Below are 13,775 nucleotides of genomic sequence, written 5' to 3' on the forward strand. Positions count from 1 at the left end.
ACATTTATTTAGTAAATAAAAACACATAGCTAACATTTCTCTATGGGCGTGGAATAAATATTCAGATCATTATTAATGAGAAACATGTTTATTTTAATGCGAGTCTAGGACATAATTTTTCATTCCTAAATTTTTTGAAAACCATGACTTTTATATAGACTGACCTATATCCTGGCTCTATTATTTTGTCTTAGCTTTTTATATAATGTTGTTTGATTGATAAATTACTCATTTTTGCCGTAACATCTGAAGCTGAACCTGTCGAATTGTTGTGTTGAGATTTTCAATGGGTGGATTTATTTATTTAAATTATTATTTACTAGAATTACAAAGTGTTCAATAATATCCTTGGACTGGAATTATATTATTTTGATACATCAAAAGAATGTTAGCATATTGCCACACTCCAGGCCATCAGCACATTAGCATGTACAGGCATATCAACACATTCAGTATTTAAATATATTGGGAATATGACTGGACTTTAGTTGGAACTTTCAGGAATATAGGGGATTTAATTCAAATTAATGTTAAGTTTTTTTTAAATTTTCACTTTGTATGCTAGGAAAATAAATTATTTGTTGAATTTAACAAAACATTTCGGCTTTCACTCTTTTCTGTTACTTGAAGAGTCATAACAGTTGTCATTCCCTTGGATTTCACCTTTACCAGAAATGTTGTAAGATTATAGTCAGATGCAAACATTTCAAGTTGAATGTTTTTGGAAAAATATATGAAACTTTAAAACAATAATTGTTAAAATATCAAATATGGTGTAAATATTTGCATTTATGACTCGTTCTTTTTTTTATACAAGTTGGGTTGAAAACAATGAGAAGGACAATAACTCCTCTATTTAAAGACAATGCCACAGCTAGAAATTAACTTGGTCATGCGTAACAGAAGTTGACCACGTTTACGTTTACAGGAGAGTTTACTTTAAGCATTTTTAATGTATTTGGTAACCGGTAACATATGGTTAAGAAAGTATTAAATCAATGTGAAATGTAAAATCATGGGGTCGTGGTGCTTATAAGTGCTTAAAAATGGACAATTCATGAAAGTCAATGAAGATTAAATACTGGTCAAAGTGACTTATTTTGTGAGAGGATTTAGTGTTCCTGATGTTGTTTGTAGTTTTTAAATGGTACTTTCAGTACTTTATTTGGCTATATCATGCCAATGAAACAAGAGCTAAGTGCCTTTTCCAAGGACATACCAAGCATGCCAAGAAATCTGTTGTACTTCAGCCTTTACAATGAGCCATTGAGTTTAACTGACTGACCAAAAATGGCTTTCTCGATTGTTCTCTAATAGCAACTGGTTACTGTGTGTTTGTGATTTGAATTTTTAATGTAGCTTTAACAATTTTTCACTCATATCGCTACAGTGTCTGCAGTGTGGCAGATTATAAACTGGTTACTGTGTGTGTGCATGTGTGTGTGTGTGATTTGGATTTTTGAAATAGCTTTAAAACAAAGTTCAGTTATATCACTACAACATCTGCAGCTTCATGTCCCACCCAATCACATTATTCTGACAACAGGTAAATCAGTCCTAACACTAACCTCTTAATGCTGAGTGCCAAGCTAGGCAGCTGCATGTACCATTTTTATAAGTATTTGGTATGACTCCTCCAGGGTTTAAACCCACAACCTCCTGCATCCGAGGCAGATGCTCTAACTGCTTTGTCCACCGGAGCAGCCATGTTACTTAGAGATGTATGTGTTTACTCCACTGCTAAATGTTATTATTTGACTGCCTTCACCTCGTTTTAAGAATCATATGGAAACAAATATCATGTACACCTTAAGAATTATGCATAGACACATATACAAGGCTTAAAACTTTATTTACAATGGAGGTGGCTACAATGGCAAAGTAAGAAGAAGATAAAAGGTAGGTAACATACAAAACTGCTTTTATGGTTTGTTCCGAATTGTGTAAAAGAAATTGTTTGATATAGCAGGTGAATACATCACTGCCTCAACATATCCCTTGTTCTTTCTGCTGACTCAAAACATGTATGCAATAAATCGTATCTCAGCAATAGAACTACTGGTGTTTATATGATACATGATTATATTTTTGTGGCATCATATAGCTAAAATGGATTAGTATTTTAAAAAAGTTAAATTCCAAAGTTGTATACTTCTGAATCCTGTAATAAAAATTCTAGACCATTGTTTTTGTGAATGTGAAGTTTGTGGAACATGCCACCTCATCATAGTGACCTTTCCTTCATGTGAGTAATACGAGGTTTATTGGTTCATAAAACTTCATATTCACCTCATCATAGTGACCTTTCCTTCATGTGAGTAATACGAGGTTTATTGGTTCATAAAACTTCATATTCACCTCATCATAGTGACCTTTCCTTCATGTGAGTAATACGAGGTTTATTGGTTCATAAAACTTCATATTCACCTCATCATAGTGACCTTTCCTTCATGTGAGTAATACGAGGTTTATTGGTTCATAAAGCTTCATATTCACCTCATCATAGTGACCTTTCCTTCATGTGAGTAATACGAGGTTTATTGGTTCATAAAACTTCATATTCACCTCATCATAGTGACCTTTCCTTCATGTGAGTAATACGAGGTTTATTGGTTCATAAAACTTCATATTCACCTCATCATAGTGACCTTTCCTTCATGTGAGTAAAAAGAGGTTTAATGGTTCATAAAACTTCATATTCACCTCTTCACAGTGACCTTTCCTTCATGTGAGTAAAAAGAGGTTTATTGGTTCATAAAACTTCATTTTCACCTCATCATAGTGACCTTTCCTTCATGTGAGTAAAAAGAGGTTTATTGGTTCATAAAACTTCATATTCACCTCATCATAGTGACCTTTCCTTCATGTGAGTAATATGATGTTTACTGGTTCATAAAACTTCATATTCACCTCATCACAGTGACCTTTCCTTCATGTGAGTAATATGATGTTTACTGGTTCATAAAACTTCATATTCACCTCATCATAGTGACCTTTCCTTCATGTGAGTAAAAAGAGGTTTAATGGTTCATAAAACTTCATATTCACCTCATCATAGTGACCTTTCCTTCATGTGAGTAAAAAGAGGTTTAATGGTTCATAAAACTTCATATTCACCTCAGCAGAAGTCAACATGTCTTCAGTAAGTGTATGTTACTGTCCTTTAAGAATATTCACAATGGCCACAATTGATGTGCCAGGAAATTTTAATCTGGCAGAAGAGTATTGTTTTTGCACTCTGTCAGGAAGAGTCACTTTCCTAAACATTACTCTTCATGGATAATTTGTTGAAAGCAATCTAAGATGGGGACTGAAATATTAACTTTCTGAAGATCGGCTTACAAAAGAATCTGCTTAATACTGTTGAGATACTTTGTGTTCGTAAGTTGGTAATATAAGCCTACAATGCTTACAAACCTGCTGATCCAATTACAGGGCTGTAGAGATAGTAAAACCATATTTTTGTGACAGTGTAATATGCATGCTTTGACATTTCATACAGTATGATGTCATGGTTCATTTACCTGCATCTGTAATTCTTCTCAGTATGTCTCCTGTATCTGACTCTAATAAAATTTCCACAAAACTTCAACATTAATGACCACAAAATGGTTATAAATGAAACAAAATGTATGGCAATGGCCTCATATAAAAAGCATCCCATTTATGAAAACTTATAAATCTTGCAAAAAATGGTAAATTCTTTGAAAATGTAAAGGAAGAAAAACCTTTCGGAGTAACAAAGTGATTTCAAGAGGGACAAACATACTGAATATGTCTGAAGCTCTCAATCAATTAAAATAACTTTATTACCATAAGTAAAATTAAAATCTACCCAAACAATAATAATATAAAACAATTCCTATATTTTACCAGTTATCACTTGTGTTACGTGTTTATGGTCTTATAAACAGTAACAAGAAAAGAGTGAAGACAATAAGCTTTGTAAAATTTAAAAATAATTTTGTTCCCTACAAAAACAAGGCAAAAATGAGAAAAAGAACATATTGTTCTACGAATTAAATCCAAGAATTAAAATATAGTAGTCCTAGAAATAAAAAGTCCTAAATGAATCGGAGTTGGAGTCCTGATAACAAAAATCCAAGATGGAGGACAATGACGTATGCAACTGCCAGTGTGCTCCTGATGTGTCAACAGTTCCTTGTTAAACTACAGAAAATAATATTCCAGTTTTGAATTCCGAATAAAATTTCAATAAATGTCTTTGTCCAAGAATTCTATATGACCACTTAAATATTCACTGGGAAAAGAAGTAATAATTCCATAAAATAGAATTTCAGCTCAAACTGGTCACAACAAAACACCTTTTAGTGTTAATGGTTTATAGCCCAACTAAGTTCTCTATAGAAAAGAGTTATACACTAAAGATGCAAAGAAGATGCCTGTATGAGGGTCACATAATCATGTTTCTAGAACAAGATAGAAGCTTTACATGCCTAACATGAAGTACTCCCAGTATGGCCTTGACTAAAACTTTAATTTTATTCTGAGAATATGAAAAAATATATAAAAAAGTTATTTACTTCATCTCTTATTGATTCTGAATCAAGGTCAGCATTTGATACAAAATTTCTATTATTAGGTGTTTATAAAAAAAACGGGTCAAACTAATTTCTGGAAAATGTCAAATGCAGTAAATAAGGCTATATTACAATAGCATGTAATGGAATATATAAAAAAATTAAAACAAACAATTAAATTAAAACAAATATAAATTAAACATATATAACACTTGACTGTCCTTTGTTAAATGTTGTGACTTCAATTGTTTTTGCTCCACATTTTAGCTAAGATATATTGTTGTTAAATGAACAATTGTAACTGTAATTATTATTATTATTATTACTATTATTGCATAATTAGATGAGACATACAAGACAGGAACTCCTCGCATGTCAAAGTATGAACTTCAGACTTGCAGTAATATTAACATAGGGGCCCAGGTGGCTGAGTAGTCTAAAGCACTCGCCTTTTCAAGTCTTTGGCCTGGGCGATGTCGGTATGTGAAAAAGCTTCCAGTAGTTTCCCATTGGTCAGAGATTCTTACCAGGGTTTCCCCTGGAATCATCTTCCAGCAGTTGTAATGGCCACTCATATAGTCTATCTTGTCCTAATAAATGGTGTTAAACCCAAAATAACAACATCTGTAATGAAATCCAGCAAGTAATGTTAAACATACATGACTCAAATCATTAATATTATTTATACTAAACAGGCATGGCAGAAACTATAGATCAATGGTAATTACATACACATGTTGTCGTTGAAAGTAGCAATAAATGTAAAAAGATCTGCATCTTTAAAAGACTTGTAACATAAAATTTTAATACAATTTAAAGTGATAAACATCTTTTCAAAACTTGACCAAGATGCTTACGTAGGCGAGACATGCAAGAGAAGAACAAATACATCACAGATCAAACATTAGGCCTAGAGTAAATAGTTTTACTTCAATGCAGCAAGTGATATAGAAAATATGTAACTTTCAAAAACTTCAACACAAAACTTTAACATTATTGAAGCTGCCACCACTACCACCTAAAGAGCAAGGGTTAAACACAGACCTTTAAATTATATGACTAGAGTATGAAAATATCTGGAAAGAAACCTAGAAAAGGGGAAACCCCTTTATTGTGATACAAAGTATCTAAACTTTTAAATAGGGGCCCCGAGTTGTCGAAAGCGCTTACTGTTAAGGATCACTGCCATCTCACCTGTCTGCAAGGGTTCAAGTCTCAGGGTTTAGCGAATGTAGGTACATGAGTAAGCTTGCCAGTAGCTTCCAGTTGGTCAGTGGTTCTTTCCAGGTTTTCACACACATACACACACACACACCCCGAGTTCTTCCTCCACCAGTTATACTGACCACCATGTATAGCCTATCTTGTGCTGAAAAATGTTTAGTCTATCTTGTGCTGAAACAGTGTTAAACTCCATAATGATAATAACAACAATAACAACTTTTCACATATTCTACTAATTTCATACTTTACTCCTATGTTGGCTAAGATGTGATAGATATATGCAAGGTAACTACATGCTATATTGTTTCTCAAATTCTGGATGTTTCCATGGTTTGTGGATTTGCAACAGATTTGGCAATTTAGTTGATTTTTCTATTAATTTTTAGAGTTTTTTACACTTTATTTTCTAAGTGCTTTCAGACAATAAATACAAAATATTCAAGTGTTGTTGGTTAGATAGAAATTAAGAGTGGGAGACAATGATAGTAATGTGATTAGGAAAGTATTTTCAGAAAAACAATTACTTAAAAAATTTCTGTTTTCCTTCAAATACGTTTTACCCAATCACATTAACATCAGCAGGATAAGCAAGAGAAGGCGGAAATACTTGAGTGTCCATTTTTATTTAAGACCAACTAGACGTCATATGAAGTAAAAATTCCATGCTGATATGACCATCGATTTTAGAGGAGTAGTGATAAGATTTTCATGATGGCTGCTGTGGTGGTCATGATGGATGCTGATGTGAAACCATTTTAATTTATAACCAGCCAAACATCGTAAGAAATCTTCTGGAGAAAACCTGATACTGATATTACTTTCCTTGGAGATTTTAAGAAGTCTTTTAGAGGAAACACCATATTGATATGACTATTCATTCTTGAGAAGTGAGAAGTGCAAGATTGGCTGTGTTAGCCATTTTTTATGTCATTAAGAACTATTTTCATTTAGGATCAATAAGACATCATAGAAATGCCTCTTGTGAAAAACCAATGCTGGCATGAGTTTTCTTTTGGAGAAGAGAAAAGATTTTCAAGTTGGTCATCAAGGTGGTCATGTCAGATGTCAGACTGGCACCATATCCATTTATAACCAACTAGACATCACAAATCATTTAGTGACATCCGTGGGGAGCAGTAAGTGCAAGCTCTTCAAGATGGCTGATGCAGTGGCCATATTAAAGACACTGTTTTCAGTTTTCATTTAAGACCAACTAGACCTTGGGATGAATGTGTGAGAAAAGTTTCATAGTAATTCTTCAAGTACCTGAGGAGGAACAGTTATAAAAAAACTTGTGCTAAATGATGGCTAGACATTGGATGATGGATGACAGATGATGAACAAACAGGTCATCCCATAAGCTCTTTTTGATCTATGACCAAGAGAGTGAAACATACAAACTATTTGGTCAGGCAAGATAACTTAAAATAAATACATACTAAACTGAAGTTCAACAGTGCCGATCAACATCATGTGGACAATAACAACCAGCAATAAATATGAATAAATTAAATGGAAAAATGCACAAACGTTGTATACACCATGTATATGAACCTTTGACTTGCTACAATAAATAAATGTTGGGTCATCAAAAGTTGTGACTCTATGGCACTGTTAACAGTCTGAGTTAAAGCTTAAATTGATAAACATCTGGGATATAGGTGGCCACTTAGTGGGACAATGGGATTTAATCTGTAAGAGTTGTTTCCCCTACTCAACATGCTGTATAAAATAAAAGACTATTTTTCGTCTTTCATGAAGGGCTGGATTCATATGCTGCAGAGGTTAGTTCCTAATGTTAACATGAATGGGGAATTTTCTGCTGGAGATATGAAATACATAATGCCCTACATCATTGGTGTCATCATAAAATATTGGCTTTATATGGCTTTTATGCTAAAATAAACTGCCATCAGTTTTTCAACTAATTTTAAGTCTTTTCCATTCTGATATTAGTTATACATTAATCTACTAATGAACCTTAAAATACTCTTACTTTCTAAATTAGGGAACAAATTTCACAACAAAAAATGAAAGCAATTTTATAGTTGTGAATACATATATTCAGGTTTAATAATTTTTCAACTTAAAACACGATATTAAAACCACCAAACAACTTACAAGTGGAGTTACAACTGGGCTGGACAAACTTTTATAACTGTCAGCTTGCTCAGGGCCAGCTGACTAAACTTGTCCTTTGGGATTTGAGCATGCTCTAAAACATAACACAATATCACAATAAATGTTAAAAAATATGGTAAAATAAGTGATACATTCTTGAACTCTCAATATATTTTACATATAAACATATAATTTTGTTTTTTTTTTAAATCTTTTTTTTTGTGCAATCAAAACTTATGCCAAAAAAGTTATCAAAAAATATATATCTAATAGTACATGTATATAGATATGCAGATGCAGAGAAAGGAAAGGCCTGAAATAATAGCGGGAAAATAGAATGCAGAGATAGACTGATAGAAAGTAAGAGATAAGTAAACAGACATCTGTAATGAAAGCTTGTCTTGAAAATTAGAGTGTTTTGTAATGATTTATTTATTTACACACCTGAATGATTTGACAACACTTATATATATCCATATAATTATTTACCATACAGCAGTCATAAACTGGACTCTTGTAATTACCATGTAAACAAAACATGATAAACACCACAAGTGCGGTGCGTGGGTATATTTCAGTACATCATTAGCATTTTATGACAAATTCCAGTGGCTACTCATTACAGACACATGACCTTTATTGCCAAACAAATCTTTAATAAAAATCTTGCAAGTTAAGTAATTAACAATTATTGCCAAGTCAGCTAAAAATTGGGCCGATAAATCTGCTACACAGCTATACTGATACCGACTGGTGGTTTAGGGGCTGATATCGCCAATATATTAAAACCTGCAAAAATCTGCATACAGTTTTGTCTGCAAACATCAGTCTACATTTTATACACTTACTGTTATTTCTCATGGCTGTTGAGCTATCATCAGCTGAAAGCTTCTTTTGGTGATATGTATGTAATATTCCAGATAAAATCCTGTGTTTGTCGACTTGTGAATCCACATGGAATAGCACAACCCTCTGTATATGGCTGTTACCAAATGCTAGTAAGTGTTTAAACTGTATACAGGCGTATTCCAGAAAGATTTGCATGCTGCAAAATTGCACATATTTACAATCAAGCAACATGAAACCCACATGTCATCTCACAGTATCAACAGAGATTTGAGGGGTTTGATTTACTGGACTAGCTCAAAATCAGAAACATGCATCATGTCAATCTTTGCTGCTTTATTGGACCAGAAAATCAGGCTCATTAATTGGCAAGCATAATGATTACTATGTCAAGAGTTGAAAGTTTTCAAATTAAAATGTTACTTATAACAAGTTAAAAAAATTAATATTTATTCCCACTGTCAAAATTGCTTCAAATAATAAACATTCATATATATTATGTCTGCACAAGAGAAATGTGAGGCTAACTTTAGCAATGACTCCAAGACAAAAGTGACGAACTTTGACCAGTGTAACTTGTGAAAAAGGATTGGTAAATAAATGAAACAGAGGGCATTTATGTGACAGAAACATGCAGTACATATCAACACTAAATAAAATTGCATTTACACGTAATGTCATGAGATCACAAAGTGTAAAATCTGCAGAACATAAAACATTAAGAACTACACTGTGGATATGATGCATGTAAATGTGCCTATTCAGACCATATTCAACTTCCCTGTGGGCAAGTACAGCGTGACCCCACTACAGCACACTCCATTATAACATGAATTCAGATATAACACAGTTTTGGCGTGGCTCCCGAAATTTCCTGTACATGTATTTTTCTTGTACACGAAATTCTATTTTGGGGAAGAGATCGTGTATGAATTCTAATACATGACTATTGTGAAGTGGCTCATGCAATTTCATATGCATGTATTTTTCTGAAACATGGAAAAGGTTTTTCTTCTTAAAAGAATGAAAAATAATGTATAAAAAGTTTATTCAGTGATCATGATGGCTTTGCCAATGTTGCAATTTGCGATTTATTTTCCTTACTGGTGAAAAAAAATTAATCATCTGGCGAGTTTTTGTGTGACACTGTTGCCAGTTTAAACTTGTGTATACAACCTTGGGTTTCAAATAATAAAATTCAAAGGCACCATAAAAGGAAGCTGCAAACTTCATATAAAATGCACTGGACTTTATTGTTAGATAAAAAAAATTTTTGTTCATATTGACAAACCATCTTAACAGTGTATTGTCACATCATAATCTGCTTATTCTGACATCTGGCCAGAGTACTGTATGCTGTGAGATCTCCACATTTTTTTGTTGTTGACCATTCTGGTAGCGGAGAACAACAGGAAGAGTCACTATCTCCCTTTCGGATGAAATATTTTCAGACTGTCGGCCATTTGCTAGTAATTAATATTTATATGCCTTTGTATGTGGATGGTAAGTGTAAAATTCCTCTTCTTTTCACTCATACAATTAAATCATTCAGAACACTCACATTTTCTTTAGTAATCTCTGTTAGAACAGATTATCTGTTGGTTTGTTGTTTCATTTTTAAATTTCCAATGAATGCAAGGAGGAAGTATCACTTAGCTACCAGAACCGTCACCAAAAAAAAAGAAAACCCAAAATGGAGATCTACTTGTTGGTCTATCTAACAGTCATGCTACTAGGACTATATTATGGCTACAATTGACCAACTTTTGAAGGCAGGAATAGTAACTGCTATTATCGACCAAATGATGGCTAATTCCTTTTGTTTTTAAAATGTACAGATAAAAATGTTTTGCTGAAACTTTAAAGAAAACTGATTACCTTTGAATCACTGATTGCTCTTTATAAAAAATAACCAGATTAAAAAAACCCTGTTCTCGATCAAAGTTCTACAATTATTTATGTTGCCACTGCAAAAAGAAACGAACATCTGTTTGGTCCACCAAAGCTGTGCTTTAGTGGTAACTTCAGTAACACATGCACCTTTAGTCAATGAAATCCTACTACAATATTCAATAACAACCAAACAAATTTTCATCAAATGAAGACAGAACCAAATTTAAATACAAGCAATGAAATCTGATGTATTCTTGCATTTCTCAAAGTGACTGAACACATTTATTGTGCTGTGAAAGTTTAATTTTCACAGGAAAAATGGATATGGTTTAGGTCGCTGCCAATGATGGCATAAAATGAAAATTCAATATCCAATCTTTTGAAAATAAAGATGTCTGGCCGTCAAGTTAATTGAAGATAGGGTATGTTGCAAAGATATTGTTACACTTTTTAATTTATTCATGTTTTCATTTCCCTATTAATAGCCACATCCCCTGGGTAGCCTCAGCAAGATGATAGGCCAATTTAAGTACATATACATGTAGCATGTAAACAACTCTAGCCATGTGCTATTTGTGAAAGTTGAAGTGAATTGTTTAATGATATCGAATATAGATTAAAACGAGGACTACCAATTTTGTTATATGTGTGTTACTTGTGTTTTCTAATGGGATGTAAGTCATACATGAATTTTATACTATGTGATCATCAAATTGATGGAATTATTATGTACAAGTACAGTAAACAGATTATGAATTGTACTACATAAATGTAAGTTGTCAGCATACAAGTCTTTTTCATACCAGTTTATCTTCATTTCAACAAAAGCACACATTTTTGTACCTGCTTTTATTACTCCATTACCGGACCATATTTTAGGTACATGCATCATTTTCTTCAGCTAATGGACTTGGCTGGTTATAACACAGTTTGGTCTATAACATGGTCGGGTTCAATGGACCCCAACCACCATGTTATAGCAGGGTCACACTATACATGGCTAACCTGAGGCTGCCCAAATAAAATTCAAGCTTCTCCCTGGCATTGGAGAAGTGGATTTGTCCATCCCCATTGTTGATTGTTAGTTAGCACAAGATCACAAGATACCTATCTTTTACAGTACAAGTTGGAATCTTAAATGTAAGTTCAATTCACCATACAATGTAGGTCACAGCAAACCATTTTTGATCTTATTCCCAACATGCATATATAATGCAAATTTGATGACAACTGATTCAAAAGGTGCAGAAATTAGATCACATACACAGTCATTAAATAATGTTCCAAAATCCTGGAAATGAGAACATGTAACTGAGTTTAGATTCAGAATTAGCTACAACCTCAGTGCTAGTTTAGTTAAGTGAAACGGTACTGAATTAAAGCATGGACATAGTGTTTATTCAAGTTTTAAAATATCCTGGCAACTAGGTTACAGTGACCCAGCTTTAGTGCATGACACATGCATAATCTCAAAATGCACTTGCAATCCAAGTTCAATCTCAATGGGTGAAGTATTACTGAAGTTACAGCCTGAACAAGAAGGATTGACAGATGGACAGAGTGAATCCTACATACTGCCTCTTGCCCACACTGCAATGAGAACATTTTTTATGCAAATTTAACTTTAATGAATGGAAGCAAGTTACCATGAATTGCATAAATTAACTGCATAATGGGTACTAATAACCTTTAGGAATTTTCTATAAAGTATTCTCCGGCGGTTGCATTAGCCCGGAGCTTAACGGCAGGTAAATTGCCTTTTTGTGCTGGAAGCTCCTGTGTGATTTGAACCACTGCAGATGCTGCCGACTCGTCATCCTCTGCGACGTCCCCTTGTTCTGACTGCACGAATGTAATCTGAACAACATTTACGCCTTGAAGACTTCTTGTATTTTCTGTAACCTGTTGCTGCACCACATGAGTGTTAGTCTCATGAGCAACTACTGGATCCACAGAATTTTCTAGCTGACTTTCATCCCGCTCATAAATGCCATCTGGATATGTTTCACCATTTTCCTTATTTGGATACTGTTGGAATGGACCTGAATTATTTTGTTTTGCTGCCTTCTCCTCCTCAACCACATGACGCCTTTTATGTCGATATAGAAGTGCCATTTTGGAAGTGGCAAATTCACACTTGTCACACTTATATGGATTGGTCCCTTTGTGAACATTCATGTGTTCCTTAAGATACTGCTGGCGTGTAAATCTCTTCGGGCAAAGTTCACATAAAAATGGTTTTTCTCCAGTGTGCCGTAACCTGTGTCTCTCAAGGTCACCTTTAATAAAAGAAAGTATTATGATCTACATGTCATCTGAGTTAAATGTATAGTAAATAATATAAAACACATAATCATACTATAATTAGTTAAATATCAATGTGACTGCAGACTAAGGTAATAGATTAATGACGAAAAAGTTAAGTGTAATAGAAAATAAGTACACATGAACTTTTCAGTACTTTTGAATTGACAGTAATTGCAGATATGTAAGTTAATGTTTTTGACTTAAAAGCTTGGTCTTCTGATAAATTTCCTTTCTAAAAAGTAATTAATAAGTGATACCTTTTATACATTTACTTGATCAATAAATCATATCCATTTAAAATTTCTAAAAAATAATTAATAAGTGATACTTTTTATACATTTACTTGATCAATAAATCAGATCCATTTAAAATTTTGGCTGCTGAGAGAAAATAAACAAAATCTGCCAACTGCCATCACAGCAGTTTAACTTTAGAGGATAAATGCATCATATCTTAGATTTTAAAAAAAAGCAATATAATCATACATGTATGTACTGTATATACGCACTTATAAGTTGAGTCCAACTGCAAACTACACAGACCCAGATCTGCCATTGCATTATGCTGTTACAGATCAGGATCTTTATTGTGTGCAGTTTTACTTATATTGTGAGTAAATACAGTAATGATACATATACTGTGTACTATTCTTTAGGTACTGGTAGTGGAGGTTGACCGCAAGATTCATTTATAAACTACAAGCAAAATTTATACACACAAAGAGATTGTAGCTATCCATATTTAGAATGGACTCTTTGTGCCAGTTTACTGACACTTCACATTTTTGATGATAGATCTAATTAGGTTATAAAACATCTAAAATAATACATTCAATACTCAAAA

General features: G+C 33.3%; 1 protein-coding gene across 1 annotated transcript in view; it reads right to left on the reverse strand.

Annotated features, from left to right (window-relative positions):
* Positions 1–1,835: 1,835 nt before the first annotated feature.
* Positions 1,836–13,775, reverse strand: part of LOC149787879 (uncharacterized) — a 32,219-nt gene continuing 20,279 nt past the window's right edge. Inside the window, exon 5 of the mRNA XM_089974117.1 lies at positions 1,836–12,904. Within this exon, the coding sequence (XP_089830243.1) occupies positions 12,315–12,904 (590 nt within the window). The 3' untranslated portion in view covers positions 1,836–12,314. The remainder of the gene's footprint in view (positions 12,905–13,775) is intronic.

Source organism: Sinohyriopsis cumingii, chromosome 11, assembly GCF_028554795.1.
Source record: "Sinohyriopsis cumingii isolate HCF-2022 chromosome 11, ASM2855479v2, whole genome shotgun sequence".
NCBI classification, from domain to species: Eukaryota; Metazoa; Mollusca; class Bivalvia; order Unionida; family Unionidae; genus Sinohyriopsis; species Sinohyriopsis cumingii.